Raw genomic sequence first — 26,284 nt, 5'->3', positions numbered from 1 at the left:
AGACCCCCAAAATGCAGCTCCCTGGAACAGCATTTTGGGATGCAGCAAGTGTGGGAGGTGAACAGGTTGTGCTCTGCAGGTGGAAATCCTTCCAGTGGGAGCTTCTTCTCCCTCTCCCATAATACTAGAGCTTGGGACACCCAATGGATTGCTGGACAATAGTTACAGGACAGAGAAAGGAAGCATCTGTTTACTCAATGAGTAATTAAATTGTGAAATTGACTGCCAGTTGAGGTGGCCTTAAAAGGGGAGTTTATGTATGATAGGTCCACTCACCATGGTTAGTAAAGGGAACTTCGATATTCAAAGGCACTAAAGCTCTGAATACTGGTGCTAGGAGGCAACATCAGTTTATTGGCCCTCCAGGGCAACTGGTAGACTGCTGTGTGAAAGATGATGTTGGACTAAATAGACTATTGGTGTGATCCAGCAGCATTCTTCTTAAGTTCTTATGGATTCCACCTTCTAACTTTGAACACCTGGTGTTTCCATTGTCGTTTAGAACCATGGCAACAATCAAAGCCATATCCATAAATACCCATATGGCTGACTGTATGATTTATATCTGATATATGTCATTCTTCATGTTATTTTTATGCATCTCAAGGCAACTTAGCAGACTTTACAGTAAAATCACTCCAACATTTCTGTATATCTAAACATAAAATAATGTGTAGCAACTTCCTTTGGAACAGCAAACCACATCAGAGACACTGTTTTCATACCTGCTTTATTATTGCAATTTCACTACTGGGCTGTGGTGTAGTTTGTGATACAAAAAAATCAGACTACAGGATGAATTCCTTAATATATCACCTTAGCAAAAACTATTATGTTTGGAATATGTTGGAAATTAGCTTGGCTCTAAATTCTAATAGAGAGTACAATGAGATCTGGCACTTTGACTGGGCCTGAGTTTAACCATTCGAGCCCAAACTGAATCAGTCAAGCCCAGTTGCCCATTTTGAATAAAACCCAGAGAAGTTGGCAGATTGCGTTTTGCATCTATAAAGCAGAAATAGTAATCATGTACTTTATAGTATAGTAGGTGTGATTGACGAGATCAGCTTAGTTAAACATTCTGCACACTCAAAATGCTGTAAATAAATGACCCACAAATAAGTTCCATTGTGAAATACATTTGTGGTTTAGCCAGCAGGATGCCATCTGGGGTTTATGGTAAAAAAATGATTAAGGACTTTATTTTTCAAAGCCAGCTGCTTAGGTGTGTGTATTTATCTCAAATTTACTTCTTACTCCCATGTTCTATATCAATATCCGCATACAAATATATTTGGTTTTTTAAGATCTAGTTTTTCCCCTTTATTTTGTTAGCAGATTTCATAAATTAGATTGGAAGGTGTCTTGAGTACCACAAGGTAGAAAGGTGGCTAATACATGTTTTAAATCAATAAGTAAATAACAATCAATCTGGTGATACAGTGTCAAATAATTTTGCTCTTGTGAAGTATCTCTATGCTCTGGGTTCATCAGTCACTACTCCTAGCTGACTGACCTTTTTCTTCCATATCTTGTTTCAGTTGTACAAACACATGTGCATGTGTAACGTGCCGTCAAGTCACAGCCTACTTATGGCAACCCAGCAGGGTTTCAAAGCAAGAGACTTACATGGATGGTTTGCCATTGCCTTCCTCTGCATAACAACCCTAGTATTCCTTGGTGGCCTCCCATTCAAGTACTAACCAGGGTCAACCCTGCTTAGCTTCTGAGATCTCATGGCATCAGGCTAGCCAGGGGCATTCATGTCAGGGCATACAAACACATGTGTGTGTAAAGTGCCTTCAAGTCGCAGCCGACTTATGGCAACCCCTTTTTGGGGTTTTCATGGCAAGAGACTAACAGAGGTGGATACAGACACATACACAAGCATAATTGTTTTAAGCCACATACCCTACTTCCAATTGCATAAGATTTTGATAGTTATGGATGGAGGGCTAACTTGGATGAATTCTGGAGGGTTTGCACATGTGAGAAATATCCATACTTTGCCCGTCTTCCACTGCTGCTGGACTGTAGTATGTGTTTCTGGACATTTGTGTTCCTCCATGCTGGTGACATAGTGTTGGATTTTGTGCTTCAGTTCTGTGTTCTTCCAGGAGTCTTGTGTCAGCAGAAGACTCCTTCCAGCAGAGGAAAGCACTTCTGCAAGTGAAACTGGTCTGTGGGATCCAACCCATTAAGCAAAACGAGGGATGTAATAAATATCTATTTGTTTTAATTTAATTTTCATGCCTAATCAGGACCATTTTTGTCTGGCCTATGTTGTGTGGCAAACTCACCGTTTCCATTTGATTATGTGCCATTTATGTTACACACCATTTATATATCACTTACATGCTGTTTCTAAGTAGCTGACAGAAATCAGGCATTGATTTTTAATAATAATATTTCTATCAATTTTTGTTAATATGGTTAGGAAAGGGATGACTGCAGTTTCATCCTGAGTGTGGATAAATCGTAAAAGAAACTTCTGCTTTTAAACAAACTCAGAGTTGTGAGATAATTCAAGCAACATCTAAACAAAACAAAACACCTTTATAAAACCTTCAGGGTTCACCATGGCTTTTTATGGCTCTTAGTTTATGTCCACAGAAGTATTCGAACATTTCTGGTGTGACTTTGCAGAAACACGTTTTCTTGTACAAAATCTATCTGTAAATAGGTTTCGAAATATAAATTACTCAAACGGCATTTCTACAAAACATGCCTGGTTCTCTATAGCATATAAACATGATATCCTGCAGACATTATGACCTTTTATGACATGTGCTAAGCAGCTTTTTAAAATCTAGATAAGTTGCCTTACTGGAGTATTAATGGACTGTAAAGAATTGAAATGGTCTGCATCTTATGACCTCAGATAAAATAGTTCAACTGGGAGATCCAGTTTTTAATTTTCAGCTTCTGGTTTTTTTGGCAACAGCAGCTTTGTGACATACAAAAACAATATATCCTGTTAGTATTTGCCACATCTAAATGCAAGGTCATATCTTTTTGCAATCCTAATGAATACAAAAAAATTGCTACAGTCACAACATCTGCTTCAGGCCAACTAATTCAGACACTAATATAGCTGAAAGGTTCAGACACTGAACCTTCTTTGTTTTTATGTCTTTGGGGAGCTTAGAAATCTGCTATGGCTATTTGTCTTAGCCTGAATAACATCAAAAGTTATGATGTTGTTTTTACTATCCAAGCAGGATTTTGGCAAGGCTGCATATTTGTTTCTTAAATAAAATAAACAATAAGTCTGATAACAAACTGATCCAGCAAATGATATCAACTCAGCCAGTCAATGGTTACAGTCCTTAAGGCAGTTCCAATAAAATCAGTAGAACTTGATGTACCAGAATATGATTTTAGATAACAAGCACACATCTCTCCCCATAGCCTCTCCCCCTTTCCTGCTTCCTTCTCTCTTTCCCACCCAACAGCCAGCCTACCTTAATTTGACCCTCTGTCTTCAGCTCCCCACACCAGCAGCCTCTACCTAGGAGAGCTATGGCTCAGTGCCCACTGCTGGGCCAGGCCTACTTCCATGGTTGGGAACCACGAAGGACTTGTGTGTGTGTAGGGGGGCACATCACTGTCCCCTGTATCCCTCTCCCCTCATTATTTCCATTTTCCCTCCTCCTGACAACTTCCATATCCTCTCCCCGTTCTCTGCCTCATTCTCTCCTTCTTAGCCATTCACCAACCTACCTTTTATCTGCCTCCCATCTTCAGATATATTTATCATTTATTTACTTTATTTATACCCCACTTTTCTCCATAGTGGAGACCAAAGCAGTTTACATCATTCTCCTCTCCTTTTAATCATCACAACAACTCTGTGAGATAGGTTAGGCTGAAAGTATATGACTGCCCCAACATCACCAAGTGAGTTTGCATGGCGGACTGGTGATTTGAATCTGGGTTCCCCAGACCCTACTCTGAAGCTCTAATTGCTACTCCACACTGGCTTTCATAGGGTGGCTGCTGTTAAAGAGTAGCAAGCATCTAGGCCTAAGTAAGTCATGGAAATAGGGTGGTATCAAGTTTCCCATGATTGCTTCCAAGCCTGACCCTGATAACTACACCCTTAAAGGCCAAAGAAGCCCTGGAAAGTACCCTCCCTCTGCCCCGGCTTTCACTGACAGAAACCAAGCCTAGAATGATGTGGTTGCCTAGCAATGCCCACTGAGGGCTTCCGTTTGTTAAAGCTACAGGTGCTCCTTCTCTCTTCCCCTCTTTCTTCCTCCCTTCCCTTCTCTGTCAACCTCCCCCTCTCTATTTCTCCCCTTCTTTCTCCCGTCCTTACTTTTTAACCTATGCCCCCTCTCTTTTGCCCCACCCCTCTCTTTTGCCCCCACCCCTTCTACATCATTCTCCCCTCCCCTTCTCTATCAACCTACCCAATTTCTAATCATCCCCACTCTATCTACCCCATCCCCTCTCTCCCCTCCTTGCCTTACCAACCGGAGCAGCTTCCCTATCATTGAGCCAGGTGTGGCTACAGGTCTCCAGGCCTGGCTGCAGTAACAGCAGAATTATGGAGCTTTCCAGGCCTGGAGAGCCTCCCGGTCACCAACACCACCATGGCCAGGCCAGAGAGCCTCTCAGCAGTTGACATTGCTGCTGCACCCAGAGGGGTTCCTGGCATCCTCCACTTAGGGTTGCCAGGTGCCCTTTGGTGGCAGGCAAACCCCCGGTAATTCACCCCTAAACCGGAAGGGATGTGCATGCGCATTGGCACACGCGCGCACACATGCACACAATCCCGACCTTAGCCCCATAGCCTCCCGCCGGAGGAGGAGGGGGACCTGGCAGCCCTACTTCCACTGCTGCAGCCAGGCCCAGAGAGGCTCCCAGCATCTTCTGCCACTGCAGCCGGGCCTGGAGTGGCACCCAGCATACTCTGCCACCTTGGCTGGGCTTGGAGCCTTTCCTGGCACCCACCATCACTGCAGCTGGGCCCAGAGCGGTTCCCTGTGACGGTGGCTGCCAGCTGTACAGGTAAATGTGGTGTCTGCGCACACTCACTTTTCTAATCGGGGAATTAAAAAAAACTTTTTAACATTTCTGATTTTTTAAATTCTGATCGGGGAATTTTTAAAAAAACCTTTTTAACATTTCTGATTTTATAACATCAGTGTGGCCTCAATCTGCAGATTTATATATCTGTAGATGGGGGGCAGATTTTGCTATTAGATATATTAGATTGCTATTAGAAATCTTGCATTTATTTCTGGGTTGTTGTTGTTTTCTCCTGAGGATGCAATCATGTTTATACATGATCGCATGTCTATACAAATCACATTATAACAGACTGCAACATTCCATGTACCAGAGATTTAGTTTGATCAGGTTCCTCTGTTTTCAGGGGAATAAACAATCACCAGCTCTCTCCATATTTTTTTGTAATGCACTCTGGTTCTATGACTTGTTAAGAATCATCCCATTGTTTTGATGGGAAGCTTAATGGTCAAAACAATGAATGTCTGGTAAAAGTTGTGTCTGGCATTTCCTGTAAAGAAGTCATGTAACCATCCTATGTACATTGTATAATGCAATTTCCCCCCACTTCAATAGTATATGATGAGATCCCAAATAACTGCTGCCATTCCCTCAGCTATCTATTGTATCTAGACACTAATGGACAAATAATACACTTTTTCTCCTCTAACTTTGAAGATGAAAATGAGCTTCCCTCATCTACTTTACCCCCCATGCCTCCCCTCTCTTTAGGAGATTAGCCACCATTAGGTAGCACTTTCTTTGTACGAGGAAATGGATGCGTGATCAAAGATCTTGCCATTTGCAGAATCATTACTACATATGTCTGGTGATTTGAGCTAGAGCCACTTATTACTTATCTCTGTGAAGAGCAACATCTGTAGCGCGTCCTGACATTATCTCCCCTAGAGCCCTTTGTGAGCTGGTACAAAATGCTGTTTTCTGGCTAAGATTGCCTTCTTAAACAGCATACTTATAATCTGAGGGTCACATATTCTGCATTTTCTTCCACTCCAGCACAGGTGAAATAGTCAGCATTTCAAGAAATAAGCCATGCATTGTTGTGATTTTCAGCCAATTATTTATTAGTTAGTGGTAGGAAACCTGGTTTCTTAAACTGTATGTTATATAGTTTTTTAGAGTCTGGGGTATAATTCTCGATGACCATAACAGACTTATTCCAAGAACTTTAAACAGTACCATCTTTCAAGCTACCTTTGAGCATTCCAAATATTTATTTAGGCATCTCTTTTTTCTCCCCAGTGGGGACCCAAAGTGGTTTACAAAACACCTTTTAAACAAACAGGAAAATTAACAATGAACTGAAATAACAGGTACAATACATATAATTAGATTGTATAATGGGTGATCCTGGATTCACAGGGCTGGCTCAGTTAGGGCCATATGCTAAGATCTGAGGACTCCGATGCCTCCAGTTTACATTACCTGCAAATAGGCTTAAATTACCTGCAAACAGGAAAGGCAATAGAAGTTCAGCTCTGAACTTATTAGCTGGCAGAGACGTTCTCAAGAATTCCCCTCCTTTTGCTCCAAACAAAATTGAGTTCAGGGGGAGATTATGGGAGCTCTCACTTTTAAGTCACAGAGAAGGGCAAAGATGTAACTACAACAAGCTCAACAGAGAAAGTACACCATAACATCCAAGAACAAGCATTCATAGCACTGTCATCTTAAGTATTTATACTACAGGTTGTCATTTTGGACAGCTTCTTTTGTATTATCAGAGCTTGTCCTCTTCCTGTACAACTGTCTAGAGATTTTGTTGACTGTGACAAAGCTTGGGAGGATTTTATTCTTTACGTTCTTTCTCAACCGTGAAACAATCCAGTAAAACCACTGAATTAGATATGTATTACAATAGAAAGTACTACACTGAACTGAAATTGCCTCTGAAATTTATAGTACAACCCTAAACAGTTTCATCTTTCTAAACCCATTGACTTCAATGGATTGACAAGGGTGTGTGACTGTTTAGGATTGCAATGCTAGTCCTAGACTTGGAAAAAAGCAAGCAAAATGCACTTCCAGTTGAGTCAAAGCAAAGGGACTTCTCCAGTTGTAGGGCAGGTGGTGAGAATGGCTCACTATGTCCTCCTAGTGCAAGATTCATGCATGGATAGCATAATTAATCACACATGCATAGTATAATTAAGAGTGTGTTCCTAAGAGCTGTAATGGAACAAAAATAATAGCTGTTCTGTAAGATAAGGAGGTCTCAAGCTGTTTAGCAATTCATATATCAAAACTGGCACTTTGAATTGTGCTCACAAGATAATAGGTATGAGTTATAGGACATAAGTATAATTTATAGCCATAATGCATGCACATAACGTAGGGGACATTCATATCGCTCAGGTGTTTGAGGTAGCCTTATTCCTCAATTTATACTGCAGGAGGAATTTATATTGTTTGGAACATTGCCTTTGTATGCAGTTAAAATACCTTGCATGAATTCTAGTATTTCTCATGGGCATAGGAGAAACCATTTAGTTTCTAGTGTCAAAACTCCTGATGACTATGAAGCCAAAAGCAAAATCTTTCTTATTTGCTTTAGTAGCAGTTGCACTGGGAATACAACTGTAAGCGGGAAGGTATGAATGATCTCTTCAGCACTGCATTATTAGACGTGCCCTTTTCTTGGAGAAAAGCAGTTGGCTTGGCTGAGTGCTAAATGATATGCTGCCATTTTCTACCCCCACTTTGTTATGTTAAAACACCAGAAGGCACTGGCTATTTCATAAACACTCCATTGTTGTTTATTTTGCAGGCTCTACCCGAGGGGCAGACAGCATCTTGGGATACAGCCAAAGAAGATGAAAATCGCAATAAGAACAGATATGGCAACATCATCTCCTGTAGGTGCAAATTCAAACTGAACTGAACTTCCTGTGTATATCTTGTAAGCATCTAGCAGAGAGGGGGTAAATGTGAACAAGAATAAAAACACAAAATATCTGGCATTCTTAACCTCTTTATCCGATTCTTTCAAACCATCCTTCTATGTTACTGTTTCCCCTCTCCCATCTTTTCTGCTTCATTGTTTCTCATTATCTCCTTGGTATGAATTTCTCAGTGGATATTAGAGTCAATATTTTCCCTTTGTCTTCACACAAAGAAGTTGAAGAGGGGTGAGACTTTGGAGTATCAGTTGTGATTCAGATCTTAAAGAAATATTGTGGTCAGCAATTTGTGGAGTTACTTGCTGGTAGGGGATGCTCTATTTGTGGAGCAATTTGTGGAGTTACTTGCTCTATTGGGGATGAGTAAATGACCCTCCATTTAATATCTTTTTATATTCATCTAGATCTTTGTCGATACCTTTGATTCTCTTTTTTTGACTATTGGTTTATGGATTTGTTTGTGTTGTGGCTTCTATCCTATCACTTTGTACACAGTGCATGGGAGGAATTTCCCTGGATTTCTGTTTCTTGTAGCTGTTTCCAACTCTCAGAAGGAACATTCTCAGGGTCATAGGGCCCAAATGGAGATTAGCCACACAATTGGTATGGCTGGAGTGAGGAAAGCCAAGGGGGTGAAATCGCTCCTACTTCCTCTTCTGCAAGTGCAGCTCCGCTGAACAAAGGGGAGTATCACTTTGTCCCTTCTCACTGCAGCCCACCAACCTACACAATTGTTCTTCCACACAGATCCTCTGCACAGAGAGGAATGCAGGAAAACTCCCTGTGCCTTCCATGCATTGATGGTTGGATAAAGGGCCATGTGTTGTTATGTGGAATTTGTTTCATATTTATATGCATGTCTCAATTATATGAATGACAGGCTATGACTGGATTTCCACATTGTAGTGAAAACCTATGAACAAATCAGTACAAGGAAAAAGGAGCAAAACATTCACAAAAGGAAAAAAAAAATGAGTGCAAATGTTTCATGTCAAAATGAGGAACAGCAAACCATCTCTAGTCTCCATAGGTTATTCCATAGGGTAGGTTATTCTTTCTGGAGCTTTCCCCCCTTTTCCTGTTATAAGTTTTTTTTTTTAAAAAAAAAACACCTTTAACTGACATGATTTTTTTAAACACAGAAGTTATAGTGTTAGCTTTCATTACTTTTATTTATTTTCACCATTTTTGTAAGCATTGAGAGCTAATTCATATGAAACACTCTTCTAAAAATGGGCTCTTCACACCTAAAAGCTTCTTACTCCTGAAGGCTTATCACCTAGCATCTAGTAAAAAAGTAAGCACAATTTGTGGGTAATAATAACATGAGTTATTTTGTCATCTTTGCTGTATCTTCTGTATGAAGAAGTACAGGGCACCTACAAATGTGAAATAGAAACTAATGATCCTCAAGCATAAGTGTAGGTTAAGTGCACTTACCATAGAGGAAAAAGTCAATAACTTAAAAGTTAAGACAAACTTAAAAGGTTGGGAAAAGGGAACTTAGGGGTAGCGAACAACAGCTGAATTTTGTATGGAACAGTGCAGCCATACCCTGGTTGTTATTTAATCAGAAAGGAGAATTTTGATAGATGAAGCCTCACATGCCAATGCTGAACTATAGATATGGTTGCCAACCTCCAGGTACTAGCTGGAGATCTCCTGCTATTACAACTGATCTCCAGCCGATAGAGATCTGTTCCCCTGGAGAAAATGGCCACTTTGGCAATTGGACTCTATGACATTGAAGTCTCCCCCCTCTCCAAACCCCTCCCTCCTAAGGCTCCACCCCAAAAACCTCCCACCAGTTGCAAAGAGGGGCTTGACAACCCTAACTATAGAAGGTGGCTCCACACTTCATAAATGTCTGTCTTCTTGTGGGACACGCACATTCCAAGCTGAATTTGATTATCCTAGCTTAGAAACAAGCCCAGTGTGAACTAATTCTTTGGGATGGCTCAGAACATGCATTATAAGGTTGTCCATACTTATACAAAACTATGCCTTAGAATGGGGCTGCTCCTGCTTACTTGGAGCACCACATGATCTGAGTACCTTTGGATTTCAGGGTGTTATTTATCATTCATGTGAAACCTTGTATGTGATTTAATTTAAAAACTCAATCTGATTAATCTACCTGAGCGCCCTTTGAGTATGCATCATGAGGCTTCTTATACTTTCCTTCTTTTTAACCATAGTGGTAGTTCTTAGTAGTTAGAGGAAACTTTCACAATGGACTTTCCTCTTTTGATTGTGTTGTTTGATCCCTAAGAAGTTGTATCTAAGGTTTGTAAGAGAAAAACTGGCAGGGGTGAACTTTAAAGGACAGTACATTTTGCAAGTATTTTTGACACTGTCAAACCCCCCCCCCCCAACTTTTAGTGCATTTTTGTAATTTTAATGAAAGAGTTCAAAATCATTTGCCAATTTGGAAGGTGTTGCCTTCATTCTAAACTTACTTCACTGGGCTTCAGTAACATCTTACATAGCCAAATCGGATCAACTACATTATATAATGTCATCTCATTCAATAAGTGATCTCTAATTGGCTGGAATTGACAGTTACCAGGGAAAGAATGAGCCAGTGATTATAAGAAAAAATTGTGTGAAACTGCAATAGATCAGGAAACTGATGGCGGTGAACACTTGCCTAATTTAGACTTTTTGTGAACTATTTTTGCTCCCTGCAACCATGATTTTCAATTCAAAATCAAAATGGGCAATCATTTGATGCAACCAAGAAAGCTTTATTATTTCTTATTGTAGCAAATATATATCCTGTTTTTCAGTTTGAATAGAGCATCAATGGCAGATTGCCGTCATATATAATATATAACTATATAGTAATCAATATATCTAATGCTCATTGAGCCCCATCATAGAGTCTTGAATCCAAAGACTGGAGCCATGAACAGAACAGACAGATCTTTCTACAAACCTAAGAAATCTTAAATCTTAAAAAAAAACCAAAAACATTGGGGGTTGACCTCACCAAAATAATAGAACCAGTGCCTGCAGCCTTAAGATTTCAGTGGCCATTGTTGGGGTTGCTGCACAATCACAACAGCTCCCATTTTCTTCTGCTGCTCTTTCAGGTGCCAGCAGGCAAAGATGAGTTTTGCTGGGAGGTCTTCTGCTATATACCCCGTGGCGCAGAGTGGTAAGCTGCAGTACTGCAGTCCAAACTCTGCTCACGACCTGAGTTCGATCCCAACGGAAGTTGGTTTCAGGTAGCCGGCTCAAGGTTGACTCAGCCTTCCATCCTTCCAAGGTTGGTAAAATGAGTACCCAAACACCATCCTCCTCAGGCTCCACCCCCAAAATCTCTAGGTATTTCTCAACCCAGGGCTGGCAACCCTACTATGCAAAGAGGATGGAAGGAGGGAAAGCTGAACACAAGGGGGCAGATAAAGGTAGTTTAGCTGGTGGGTGGGAAGGAGAAAAGGAAGCAGGAAAGGGGAGGCTATGGGGGCTTTCAAGAAAAAGAAAAAGTAAATAGTGGGGGAGGGAAAGTAAGATGTCCCTACAAAACCCTGTGGGTCCTCTGCTTTTAGCACTTAATAATTAAAAGCGTTAGTAGATTAACAGAATCACAGTCTAATGATTGTATTTTACTGATTAATTCATTAAACCTTCAGATATTTGCACATGCAAAAAATACTTTTTGGGGAGGCGGACCTTGGTGATATATGCAGGCTCCTCTTTAGAAGAAGCATTCCTCCCTCTGTGAAAGAGGAGGCACCTCTTTAGAAGAAGCATTCCTCCCTGTGTGAGAGAGGAAAGTTTTTTATCAGATACATTTACTGTAAGTAAATAAATAATGTCCTTGTATAACATCTGCTGCTGGATTCATTTTGGGTGCCGATTTAGTTGATGTAAATGTTTTTTACTTGAATGACTGAAATGATAATAATGAAAAAATAAGGTTCTGAGTACACACATCATCCTTTCATCACGTCACTGAGGCAGAGCTAACCTTTGATGATGTAAGTCTCCATAAAGCTGCTCTGCTACTTCACATGGTGTAGAATAAATAGAACCCAGGATGAATGAGCAAAGTTAAATAAGTTCATCAAGGAAGGATAACCATTTATTTATTAAGTATGATTGCAGGGAAGGGAGCGTTCTGTTTTAGTGAGGCGTGTGGGAAAGAACGAAGGAAAAGAACATCAAACAGGATGAAAAGGAAGAAAACATCAAGAAAATATGCACAGAGGTGATTGGTTGCTCAAGAAAGATAGATGCTTGCCCTGTAGCTAAAAATATAGATGTAACACTGCAAGAATAACACAAAAAAAGAGAGATAGGATATAGTTGAATAAGGAAAAGTAAAATGTAATCAAGTGTATGAAAAAGGTATCTGTTAGGCATAAAATATAGTGAAAGTTCAGACCCAGAGGATGCTGGGAATGATAAAAATGACAAACATGAAAGGGTATAGACAGAAACTGCAAAGAAGGAGATGGTGAATATGAACACCTGTAAGATAAATAATGGGATAATGATTTTTTTTCTCAAAGAACTATTAATCTGAGTTAGTAAATCAATGGAGCTTCAAAAAAAGTATGTAATTAAATAACAAGATGTAGCAGTGAAACACAGTGTAAATAAAGGCTAGCCATGGAAAGTGGGAGGACTGTGTCGATTGTGTGATTGAGTTGATGCTAAGGGTTGAAGGACTATTCCTCAGGGTGTTTTTAGGCTCACAAACTCCATGCTAGAAGGTTTTCAGAGCTTCTTTCAGTGATACTTGCATGACACTATTTCTTCATTTAGAAACAGGACCACGTGATTTTGATGGAACCTTCTTTCCAGGGAAGGTGTGGGTCACAAATACAGGAGAGAGGTGAGAAAGAGGTGCTAGACTGCTGAAGAATGGACTGCATGTCCATTCATGTCCCTGTCATGAATGCAGATGGAAGACCACATTTTGGAATGGTGTCCTACGTTAAAAGTTCCATGCAAGTAGAGCAAGCAAAGAGAAGGGTCAGAATGTATATCCCTGCTGTGCTAATATACATTCACATTGTTTTATGTGAAGGAGCATTCAAAGCTAGACTCCACCCTCTACAGTCTGAAGTGATGCAAGTCTGTTTTGTCATCTTAGCATCCTACATCATTTTTCTGTATGTTTAAATCAGGTCTTTGTGTGATAGAATCACAAGCTGGAGATTATTTCATATCGATTGCTTTCTTTTTCTTCTTCTACCCCTCTGTTCTCCAAAAGAGCTCAGAGTTGTTGACTTCCAGGCAACCAATTTAAGTAGCCTGTTGGACGACACCTGCTTTGCTGTTTGGGGGCTTCCTAGAGGCACCTGGTTGGCCACTGTGTGAACAGACTGCTGGACTTGATGGGCCTTGGTCTGATCCAGCAGGGCTTTTCTTATGTTCTTATGTTCTTAACAGTAGATATGCATCATGTATTCAGATGCTTCTCATGGCCATGACTATTTCATAGATGTCCAGATCCAGTAATGACTAAACCCCACTGAAAACTCTGACTTATATTTGCCTTAACTTGATTGTTTCATTGGTTTCAGTAGGATTTAGTCTCATCTAACTTAGCTAGAAAAGGAACATTGTGCTTATTAAGTACTAGCTTAGAACCTGTCGCCTTAGAACTTAAGGCGACAGGTTCTAAGCTAATACTTAATAAGCACAATGTTCCTTTTCTAGCTAAGTTAGATGAGACTACACGATATGATCCTTCACTTGTTTACAATGGTTTTCCTGTGTTCCCTGCATTCACACAGCAGCTTCGGGAAACTGCTTCTTCAAAAGCAAACAAACATAGAGGAGAGCCCAAATGGACTTGGAATGGTGCCCCAGGAGGAGGAAGGGCTTTTACCTTCTCCCCAAGCAGTTTTCTTACATGAAAACCACTCCAGGGGAGGGGGAGTTATTTCACTAATTTTGCTGCTCTACATGGAGTATCTATGTACATGGAGCAGCAAAATCAGTGACATAACTCCTCCCCCTGTGCAGTTTTTGGGTTAGAAAACTCCGGGGGGGGGGGGAGGAACACTTACTCCTCCCACAGTGACATTCGGTGCTTGTTTGGGCTCTCCCTTTCTTTTTTTACTTAAAAAAAGTAGTTCTCAACAGCTGTTGTGTAGCCTCAAGGAATACAAGAAAATGAGTATAAACAAGTGAAGCACCATATTGTGTAGTTTGCCTGCCCATTGTCCCTTCTGGGCCAAACCATGCTTAATGCAGACAGAAGGGGTATGCAACCCACAGCATACATGCTGATAGTAGCATACCAAGGTCACAACTCCACCCAAGCAACTCAAGCACTGACAGTGAAGGCAACAGGCATGGCCTATGCCCCTCATAGCTTCCCAGACCTCTGCAAGCCATCAGACGATTACAAGGTGAATCCCTGATATGCTGCCAGCACCACTGGTTTGCTACAAGCATGTCTATCCAAGTACAATCCTCTTCCACTCTTTTTTTTCTTTTTACTGGCACACCAACATCTTCACAGGTGGGTGCTGCATTTTTTCAGCGCTTGGGCCAAAAAAGTTGCCTATGACTAACAAAGAGTCACATTTTCTCTGGCATTTCCTTTGTGTTATATTTTGCTTGCCACGAGAACAGAAGGGGAAATAAGAAGAAGATAAAGAGTTGGTTTTAATATGCCGACTTTCTCTGCCACTTAAGGAAGAATCAAACCTGCTTACAATCACCTTCCCTTGCCCTCCCCACAACAGACATCTTGTGAGGTCGGTGGGGCTTAGAGAGCTCTGTGACTAGCCCAAGGTCACCCAGCGGGCTTCATGGATAGGAGTGGGGAAACCAACCCGACTCACCAGATTAGAGTCCATCACTCATGTGGAGGAGTGGGGAATCAAACCCGGTTGTCCAGATTAGAGTCCACCGCTCATAACCACCACGCTTAACCACTACACCACGCTGGCTCTAATATCGTTCAGTCAGTCAATGTGCTGATTTATGTGTAAGTTGCCTAGGAATTGTGCATAATGGCTAGATTCTGTATATGACTGATGACAGTAGGAGGAAAGTGGTGGGGCTAACAGGAGAGTCTGTGCATTGACTGAGAAGAAACATTCAGGAGTTGGCTTCATTATGACAATGTATTGGTGTGGGTGATTTTCATTATCTCAGTCTGCTCTCTTCCCATATTGGTTCACTGCTGGTTATTAATTATTATTAATACATAAACCCATTGTATCACAATGAAATATACGCATCTTCCTAACAGCTTCCAAACATATGGAAAATGTAGTTTGTGCAATAAATTATGGTGTTAGCTTTAACCAAGCATGTCCTACTAAAAATACGAATAAAATAAAAGGCCTCATTACCTCCTGAAGGGTGAGCCATGATCATTACTATTTCTTAGCCTGTGCGTGTGTGTATAAGCTGAGGGTCTTTTCATGCCACTCACACTTTTTAGCAGAAGAAATCTCCCACGGGAGAGAGAAAACACTTCAATGTTGCAACGCATTTTTTTGGGGTATTTTTAAACGTCAGATGCTCGGCGACAACATTAAATACCAGGAATATGTCATTTACTCTCAAAAAGAAAACTGAACACAAATGTAAACAAGCTTTGGCCTTTAAGATTTATGTCCGCATTCAGGAGGGCATAACATATGGCCAATTCACACAATCATTTTCCACACTGTGGTGACACCTGGGGCAGTACCCTCATGACGTGATGCATATGGAACTTGTTTTTAAGAATGAATATGCAGTGCACCCTGCTGCCATGATACAGCATAGGATCGGATCAGACATAACATGAAACCATACTTTAATTAAGGTCCAGCCCATCTGCCTCTCAAGTCCTTCTCTCTGTGCCCCCACCTTCAGAGGTGAGGCAGGGGATAACTAGAGAGCCAGTGTGGTGCAATGGTTAGGAGCGGTGGACTCTAATCTGGAGAACTTGGTTTGATTACCCACCAACTCTTCTTCTTTTTCTTCTTCTAACTATTGATTTAATAGGACTTTTATCATTTGTAAGCCACTCTGAGTCCGGCTTTGGCCAGGGAGAGGGGGGTAATAAATGGAAATAAATAAATAAATAACTGGTGGAAGCTGGTAAAAGACACTCCTGGCAACAGCTACCACCTGCTTACCCATCAATAGGCCTGGACACAATGTAAAGTTCCATGTAAGAACTATCCATCTATTGCTGGCTCTGGCAAGGAATTCCACAAATATATAAGCCTCTTCTCCTTTCTGTGATGGATGTGCCCTGCAATCCAGACTCAGTTTTCTGTCTCTAAAATGGGGATAATAATGACATGCTATGAGATGCTGTTACCCTTCCTAAACACTGGAAATAAAATGGGCTAGGTTACTATTGATTGACATATATTTTGATATAGTAATATCTTCAGTCTGTCTGACTGACTGACTACAGGAGTGAGAATTCTTACATGACTGTGGACAATTATTGTGCCAAAGAGGGCAGTCTTGACTGTTTCGCACTAAACCGTACTTTCTGTTTTGCCACCAACTGCTGGCAACTAGCGGGAGTATGTGTGTTTGTGTGTGCGTGTGCTGTAATAAAGTGTGATGATGTTACGTCAGTTCTGGGGAAAACCCAGAATTGACATCATGCCGCTCTAGGAATTGCTGGTTTTACCATAGCATTTCTGGCAGTTCCTAGAGAGGCATTTTTTCCCACAACAGGTGTAAAGCTGTTGCACTGATGGCAATATTTAAATTTATTTTTCTCCCAATGACTGAGGGAGCATCAGCAGGGGTTGCCGGCAAGAGATCTCCCACCATAGAAGGAAACCTGGCAAACCTAGTAACAACCTATGGTCCTAATATATCATTGTTAGCTCTTAGAAAGGGAAGTGGTTGTTACTGACCCCAATACCTGCAACCATTTCCTCTTGAGTCCATTCTCCTATACACCAAGCTTGGAGGTGTCTCTTTCATTGTCCTGGTCCACATATGCAGTAGAATGAGGTGGTAACAAGACGGCAGACGGTAGAATAGAACATTCTGACTGCAGGTGTGAGATTATATTTTACAAAGTACCTCTATATTAGTAATTATTTGGAAGAGGAAAATGGGCACAGTGGGTGAAGAGCTGTGCTAGAACTATTGCCCTTGGTGTGATTTATTTTTGCAGGAAGTAGTTACATAGGGGACCATGAACATTATGACTTCTTCCCCACACTCTGATGTGGTACAGCCCTTCTTCCCACCAGCTCAGAACTCTACCACTTCATTCTGCTGCATGTATAGACCAGACCCTTTTTGGGGGGAGAGCATCTAGTCATTGTAGGTGCAAGAAAAATGAATCATAATAACAGCGGACCTTATTTAGCTCATACGTTCTATTAACCTTGCCTTTAAGCAGGACTAATCAGGAGAGCCCCAGCTAGAAAAAGGGCTAGAAAAGCCACTCGAAACTCTAATCCTCTTTCTCTGACAATCCAAAAAGACCCCAAGTCATTCAGGTTTTTTATGATGCAAGTGCTTCTGGACAATGATTCAGCTGTGACCTGACAAAGGTTGTGTCTTGAAAAATGTGAATGCTTTCAAAATTGCTTGGAGAAATACTAAGTCCAAGGAGTGTGTAATAAATCGAAGATCACGTTAAAGGTGAACAAAGGATGGAACATAAATTATAGACTAGCTTCCGGATGGCTCAGGCAGGCACAGAGCTGAAACGATATACATTTAGCAGGGGTTTTTTTGGTAAATGAATTAATCATTTCCTGAATTGTTCACATTCTTATACCTCTTTGCCTTTCCCCTTTGCTTTGAAATGTCTGTACCTTCCAACAACTGTCATGTATTACTTGATTATTTTCAGATGATCACTCCAGGGTCAGGCTGCAACTGCTGGATGGAGACCCCCACTCAGACTACATAAATGCCAACTATATAGATGTAAGTGCCGTGGAAACATTTTTCCCCCCTGTAAAAAGAACCCTAACAAAAGTGAAGAAAAAGAAGGCATTAAGTCCGTTTATTAGTGAGGAAAAAGAAGGCATTAGCTCCTTGTGGTGGTAAAATAGCACCCAGGCTTTTGAGCCTACAGGGCTTTTCTTCTACGACTGTAACTTTTAGTTCCTCATCAAGGAGATGTTTGGAAGGCAAGACTAGGGGTGAAACTACACAGTAGGTTTTCTTTCGAGCTCATTTTAAGAGGTATCTTTTTCCTTTTATAAATGTAGCAGAAAGGACTGCTTTTTCCAAGGAGGCAAATGGCATTTCAGTTCGGGCTGGGAGGAAGGAAGAAGCTCTTTAATCCTTTATTTCTCTGCCATTTTCTCACTGGAAGACCCCATTCTGAAGATGTTTGTAGCTGGTGAGGCATGATGACACTCAGAGCAAAGACATCAGGTCATATGCTGTTTGCGTAAGACCTTAACAAAGAGCCACGAGACATGGAATAATCTTCCATGTCTCTTTATACAGTGTGTAGTTTGCCCTGACCTGGATGGCCCAGGCTAGCCTGATCTCGTCAGATCTCAGAAGCTAAGCAGGGTCAGCCCTGGTTAGTATTTGGATGGGAGACCGCCTGGTAATACCAGGGTTGCTGTGCAGAGGAAGGCACTGGCAAACCACCTCTGTTAGTCTCTTGCCATGAAAACCCCAAAAGGGGTTGCCATAAGTCGGCTGCGACTTGACAGCACTTTACACACACAGTTTGCCCTGAGTTCAATGGGATATAATCCCCAGTACATGTGGCCAACAGTATAAGCACATATGTTTGTTTAAATGGGATCAAAATGGGATATAATCCCCAGTACATGTGGCCAACAGTATAAGCACATATGTTTGTTTAAAAATGCAGGATAATGGAAAGAAGGTTGGGGACATCAGTGTAAACTCTCTCTATCTTACTAATAAAGTCCTGTGGATTCCTGGCAGAGTGCAAAATCTGTTACCCATTAGGAAAGTATTTAACAGCATCCCCGTTTCTAATACAAGTAGCTTTAGTCCTTAATTATACAATAGTGTTTTTTAAAAAGATCCTTCAATTAAGGGAAAGGAAAAACATATTTAATATGGTGCAGCCTACACAGCTTAAAAAAAATCACTAATTCCTGAGTTAGTTTTGACAAGAAACAGATGTACGTTTTTTCAAATGAGGGATGCCGATTTCTCCATGTTCAGTCTATTAATGAATTAGCAGTGAAGGTTTTCTAAAGCGAGAGCAGCTTGGATATGTATGGAAACATCTAGCTGAATTCTGAGCTCAGTTTTTTAACAGTCACATTTGTCCTATTTTTTGGTGAAAGGTAAATTCTTTCAGATTTTTTCAAAACGATAAGAAAAGTTGATGTGTTTCTACCCAAGAATAATTTCACTGGCATGTACTTATGTTAAATAGCTTTCGTTCCACCTAATAAATTATCCCCAAATGGCATTTTACAAAAGCCAACCACTGATTGGTGCAATGGAAAGTGGATCATCGGGGATGAACAGGCTTTACTTCTAGGTGAAGGGCTAGGATAGACTGGTGAGACCCAAAGACTCACAGCCCATTCCTGAGTTTTCGGCAGGTGGGGAGGAGGTGCAAAGGATGGACACAAGGCCATCTCTGAGGGACAGAAAACTCATGCATAATTCCAGGGAACAACCCAGTCAAGCCGGGGGCGAACGTGAGTCAAAGTACCCATGCATAAAAGACCTATATGTGTCTGGGGCAGACACATGAAAATAGTCTACCACAAGAGGAACACAAAGGTTCTTTTTTGGTGGAATGTATTATTCAGTAGCCTATTGCTGAAAATGCCATCAGTGTCTACTTCAGATGATAGTAAGTATTTGTGGTGCCAGGTAACGACTAATACAGCAAATTTACATCTGAAAGTCCTCAATAGTAGAACCTCATTGATTTTCATTTTTGTTTGTTTGTTTTGTCTCCTTTTTCTCTTCTAGGGATATCATCGTCCTCACCATTACATTGCAACTCAAGGCAAGTTTGATTAAGTTGATATAAAGATTTTTAAAGCAGTATGTACATCCTGCTTAGAAATGACGAATCTTCATAAATGCATTTCATCATTCTGTGTTGAGTAGAAAGTGTACAAAATTTCTCCCCATCCTTTCATACCCCCCCCCAATGGCAACCTTCCAATACTCTCCCCGGTTTCATTGAGGCCATCTTATAATCCTGAGGAAGGTACCTCAGGCTGTTTATAACTGGATGCACAAATCATAGAGTAGAATACCAGACTTGCAGAAAGCCAATGTGCTGTTCTGATTAGAGCACTGGGCTATAACAAGAGGCTTGGATTCAAATCACTACCATGAAGCACCCTTGGTGACCCGGCAAATCACTCTTTCTCAGTGTAGCCTACTTTACAGGGTGCTGTTGAAAAACAACATAAAAAGGATTGCATATACCAGCCTAAGCCCTTAGAGGAAAGGTAGGGGGTGATTGTAATGTCTTGTAGGTCTAGTTTGTACACTCTAAAATCCTTCACAGGATAAGCCCCATAGATACAGAGGCACTGAGGAAGGACTGTATGAGCAGGTGTGACCCTGTTGACTAACACTGCTTCTTGGTGAGCATGTATATTTTAAGTTCTCAGGGGGTTCTTTTATTTTGAGGACCCCTGCTTCATCTCTCCTGAGATTTTTTTTTTGCTAAAATCCTAATCCAGACAATTCCTCTATGCCAGTGTTTACATTGATTCTTCTCCTTTAAAATATATATATATATATATATTTTAGTTCTCAAAATTGTGAATGTGCTGGCATTATGATATGTTTTGATTTTCCTCCTTATGGAAAGCAAGCAGTAGGAACATTTATCTCTCAATGGATCTATCAAGAATAAATGTATGCCATTCCTTTTCTTTTGTTAGACATCAACCCACCAAAGTGACCTGATTAAATTGATCAAGTTTGAATTTTGTTTTAATCAGTGCAGCCTTGTTTTAATCATTTTTTGCACACATAGACATGTACCTTTCTCCATTTTTAGCTGGGAGGGTCACCTCCTCCAAGATCTTGATACTTATTAGAACCATCAGGGTGCTGCCTATCTGAAAAATGAAAGGAGTACAGACTACAGTTTTTCAAGAACCGGAATGAGATATGATAGAACCATTAGTGTCCAGAAGTGTATACATTTTAAAAATCTAAATGTCTGGTTAATCAGAGATTGCAATAGAAAGGGGTGGGGAAATTGAATATATGTACTCAAGGCACAATAGCCTCATCATAATGCTTTCAAGTATCTGGGGAAAAACCCTAATTGTACCTAGCTGAGTAGGAACACACACACAAATCTCTGCTTCTCATATTTCTGTAATTAGAACATTTTTTCTAAGATATTTATTTGTGATATTTTTAGCCTGCCTTTCCCCACAAAGGACTCAAGATGATGATGATGATAATGATGATGACTCAAACTGAAGTAAATAAATAAATAAATTTAATCAATTCCCCATAATCCAATATAAATTTCAGACCAGTAGTGGACTTGATACTTCTGATAAATTGCGACGATGTAAACTTTGATCATGAATTTGAACCATAAGAAATCTTATTTGCAAATATATTGCTTTTTTAAAAAAATGTCTTCAGCAGTGTTTGGCAGCGTGTCTTACAGCATGTGGCTGATTGCAAATATATATACTGATGTGGAGCAAAGTGTCAAATCTGGGAAGAAGCAGCTAGCACTAGGGGTATACAAAAAACATTTGGTAAAATTTGGGTTTAGGTTTATTGGGCCCAATCTTTTGGGGGACCTTAACCCCCTCTACATAGACGCAATCCTGTGAAAGTCAACTAATGGGAAATTCCCATAATAGAAAACAAAGGGGTTTTTTTGCGAAGCTCCTGTGGGGGCATTTTTAGGGGTAGAGGTCCCAAATTTTCAGGGTAGCTTTCAGGTACTCTCCTTGCACGAACCCCAAAATTTGGTGAAGACTGGGTCAGGGGGTCCAGTGTTATGGGCTCTGGAGAGGTCGCCCCTCCCTCCTCCATAGAGAAGTATTAGCTGATTAGCAAACAGAGAATATCTTACCTTCCAATACTTCTATATGGAGGCAGGAGGGGTGACCTCTTCCATACCCCATAACTTTGGACCCCCCAACCGATTCTTCACCAAACTTGGGGGTTCTTGCAAGGTGAGTCCCTGCAAGCTACCCTGCACAATTGGGGGCTCTACCTCAAAAATGCCCCCCAGGAGCTTCGCAAAGCCTGGGGAGAACCTGAAAAAGCAGGATAATTACCTGTTGTTTTTTCCAGGAATGGCCAATTCGGCTTTTGCTTCCCCCACCCCCCAGGTTTTGGAATTCGGTAAACCTGAACCTGAAATTTACCGAAATGGCTTTTTTCAGGGTTTTTTTTTTTTTTTTTTTGGTTCAGGTTTATCAATACGCACAGCCCTAGCTAGCACCTTCCTTCTTCAAACTTTCTGATAAAAATCACAAATATCACACTCATCTATTTAACAATAATTAAGTTGCATCCAAAGGCTTTCTCACCTAAGATCTCACCAAACAATTAAAGATACCTTCCAAATCCTAGCATTAATTTATAACTGGCAACTCTTCTGCCCAGTCTTAGAATTGTAAATTTTCTTTTATGCTTTGATTTACAAGCTTAACTTCCATATATCTCTTAAAGTTTCCAGAACTGAATAGGGAACATGCATATTTATATCTGTCTTGACAACACTTAACACATGCACACAACACATATTGCTTCAGCAGTAGACCAGGTATTTATCCCCATCATCTATTTTATTCAAGAATTGGGTTGCTCTGCAAGCCAAGCTTTAAAGAACAGTAAATCCTCTGTAGAAAGGTCAGATGTTCAGTTGGGCAGGCATGTTGGTGGAGAGAGGCAAAAATGAGTTGTTTATTCCAAAATTACCTTTGGGGTGTCCTTTCTCACTCATTCTTCTACCCCTTAGGACCGATGCAAGAGACAGTGAAGGATTTTTGGAGGATGATCTGGCAGGAGAATTCTGCAAGTGTTGTCATGGTTACCAACCTGGTGGAAGTTGGCAGGGTATGATTATTGCCCAAAGCATGCAGTCACTATCTATCACATACAGCTAAAGGAACATTGGGTTGGATCCTACAGATGTTCTGCTGGAGGAAGGGGGAGGAGGAGCAATCTCTCCTGATTCTTCTCTTTGCTACAACGCCTAGCCCATACATGGTTTTTTGTCTGCAGGGATCACTCAACCTCTAACAGTGTTCTGGGTGGGGTCACACAGGGTGCTAGGAGAAAGGATGGCAGGGGAAGGATTTTCTTCTGCCAGCGGAACATCAAAAAAATCCATGTTATGTAGTTACTTCATTTCAACTATTCTGAAAGTTGTTTTTTCTAAAGAATCAACAATAAGGTGAGTTAAATATTACTACCACTACTCTGATTTTCCCAGATCTTCAAGCAATTGCAGCAGCATGCTAGTCATCAGTTTATTGCATGGTTTAAACCCTCATATCACTTGCTGTTCATGAGGTTAAAGCTACTCTAAAAGCCATTGTTAACGATAGTGTGATAAATGGTCATGTGTTTGCATCCTTAGTTGCTTTCCCTCATGGCCAGAAGCACCTTCTTACTGTCATTGGCTCTATCAGTGCCATCCTAAGCAGGTTTATACCATTCTAAGCCCATTGTTTTCAATGGTGTAACTCTGCTTAGGATGGCACTGTAAGTATTAATTCTAGTGTGCCCAGATATCATTACCTGATAAATTTTTGGATAGATTCACTTGACCTACTTTCTCCCATTGTCTGATAGCTTCTTCATCATCTGTCCACACTGTGACTGATTCCTGGCTTTAGCAAAGCTACCTTTTTAGAGCTTGCCAAAAGAACACTATCTATGAGTCTATTGTATGTGAGACCCCTTCAGATGACAAAGCTCCGTGGGAGCCTCACCACACAGTGATTAAAGCTCATTGTATGGTGGAAGAACTAGGTTATTTGAATTATCCATTCAACTATCCATCAAGATGAACAATTCGCTTACTGTCATCATCCTTATTATAATATTATAAAACTTTTTAATGTTAATGGAGTTGTATTAGCACTACAACAGGTATGGTTGATTGCTAGATCAACAAAGTCTACTCCATGCACATCAAAATATGTTGTGTTGTACATTCATACCAGCACCCCACAAATGAAAACATTAGACATTATATGGATTTGACTAGGTTTTATTAAATGGCTGAGCAGTGTCATCGAATGATAGGCTGTTTTAGGAGTGGTCTGTCTCTCATTGTTCAATGCCTTGGGCTGCTCACCAACTAACCCCACAATGTTCTTAGTAATCCACACTGTTTTTGCTGTCCCTCATTATGGCTGAACCATTCATAAGTCACCTATTTATGTGTCTACACCCTGGAACAACATGAAGTAGGCAAAAGTAGGTGCCTCTTCAGAGCCAGTCTGAATGAGAGCCACAAAATTCCTGTTTGCCCCATAATAGCATCCAGCTTTTTCCATGTTGCTCCAAAGGGGAGGGTGCATAGATCAGCACATGTATCAGGATAGGGGAGGGGTAGCTCCTGCTTACAAGTGTCTTGTTGAAGGCTCCCGTCATCTGTCTCAGCAGTAGACCAGCTCACCTTGGGATGCCTCATACTACATTTGAGTTAGAGGGTCTGGCACAATTAGATTCGTGGCTCAAGCAGATCCTGAATGGCAATATGATCCCAGAGAAATATATTACTAGTGATCAATCAAAATGTTATACTGCAAGCATGGACTGGAAAAGAAAATTGTACGAGCTACATGTCAAGATTCAAATGCATTCTCGGTCACAGCTGCTAAGAAGTTATAATATACTCATCTCTTTGGACATATAATTTATGTAATTTTGCCTGGGTTCGAGTTTAAGCATGGGAGTCAGTGCACGTTGATGGGGTCACATGTATTTTAAAGCCTTTTGGTAAATATCTGGTTTGCACCATTACCAATAGATCATTGCTTTGGGTTTATCTGTAGGAAAGGCATCTAGGGTATGGGTTTAGGACATGTTTTACTCTATATGTTAGCATTTACTTTGTGATCTTCCTTGGTATAGGTCAAATGTGTTAGATACTGGCCAGATGATACAGAGGTCTATGGAGACATTAAAGTCACCTTAATTGAGACAGAACCATTGGCAGAGTATGTCATTCGCACTTTTACAGTCCAAAAGGTGAGTGGATTTCCTTTCTGTTCTGGTCCTTCTGTTACCGTGGAAGATCACTTTGCTTTGTGTTTCACTGTTCTTAGTCTCATTGAGCAAAAAGGGTTTCTAAAACTAACGTTGGAATTGTAGGATTGGATCCAAATTAAGTTGGCAGTTTCCACAGATTCCCCATTCCTGCTGCAACCCCCCCCCCATTTTGACCCCCAAGGTCCTTTATCCCCCAGGAGGAGCATTTCATGGAGATCATGGGTACTGCAGTGGGAGAAGGGAGGCAGGAATGTTCCATTCTGCTGATGGAAAATTTAGGCTGGCTCCAACCTGTAGTATGCAAAGTAAGCTGCAGGCTTCAATTCTTTCCCCTTCCTCCATGTTACTTATGCACACACGCACATGGAAAAATATTGCAAAAAAGCAATTGTATTGAAGCTGCTTTGCACAGTATGTCTATCAGTGCTAATGGGTCCCCATGTTCATTGCTAAAGCACTGAAGAAATTGTCACATCAAGTTTGCTTTTGAACAGTGTTTTGTGAGAACACATGTGTTTACAGCTTATGTCAAGTAGGAGAAAAAGATATTAATAAAATGAACAAAGAGTGGGCACGGAAATAACAACACAGTGATTAGTATTGTTGTGGAACATTGCTGTGGAGAAAAAGAGAGGTTGTTTTATTTCCTCAGAAAGGCTACCATGAGATCCGAGAGATTCGGCAGTTCCACTTCACCAGCTGGCCAGACCATGGGGTTCCTTGTTATGCCACAGGCCTCTTGGGCTTTGTTCGACAAGTGAAGTTCCTCAATCCACCAGAGGCAGGGCCTATTGTTGTGCACTGCAGGTATACAATTTGTTTCTCCCTGTCATTTCTTCCCATTCATTTTCACCAGTTGTGCTCGCTTTCCTAATCTCCTTCAGCCTAAGTGATAGCACAAACCACATGTTGTGTAATCTACTTGATCTTTTGGTACACCAATCACTGAATACAAAGCAATCATAAGAGTTAGTGTGAGCTGGACAGTAGGATCGCAAACTGGTAACATAACTATTGTACATGAAAAAAGGTTTTGAAACCCAGTTATTTTAAAACTCCATTTCTGGGGGGCACCAGCGAGGCAAAGGATATGCAGATACTGGTGCAGCAACGGGATCACAGCTGTTCCTGTTAATCCCCCAACAGCTCACTGGGAAAGGCACCCTTGGGATACTGGAGCCATGGTTGGGACAATGGAAAGAAGA

The 26,284-nt window shown here is 40.9% G+C and overlaps 1 protein-coding gene across 1 annotated transcript in view; it reads left to right on the top strand.

The window, feature by feature from the left end:
- PTPRT (protein tyrosine phosphatase receptor type T) overlaps positions 1–26,284 on the top strand; it is a 764,724-nt gene that overhangs the window by 699,823 nt on the left and 38,617 nt on the right. The window contains exons 19-24 of the mRNA XM_056844110.1: positions 7,805–7,892; positions 17,743–17,819; positions 19,821–19,857; positions 22,813–22,910; positions 24,942–25,058; positions 25,732–25,886. Coding sequence (XP_056700088.1) covers positions 7,805–7,892; positions 17,743–17,819; positions 19,821–19,857; positions 22,813–22,910; positions 24,942–25,058; positions 25,732–25,886 — 572 coding nt within the window. The remainder of the gene's footprint in view (positions 1–7,804; positions 7,893–17,742; positions 17,820–19,820; positions 19,858–22,812; positions 22,911–24,941; positions 25,059–25,731; positions 25,887–26,284) is intronic.

This window comes from Euleptes europaea, chromosome 2 (assembly GCF_029931775.1).
Source record: "Euleptes europaea isolate rEulEur1 chromosome 2, rEulEur1.hap1, whole genome shotgun sequence".
Taxonomy (NCBI): Eukaryota; Metazoa; Chordata; class Lepidosauria; order Squamata; family Sphaerodactylidae; genus Euleptes; species Euleptes europaea.
This window is presented reverse-complemented; position numbering and strand designations above follow the sequence as displayed.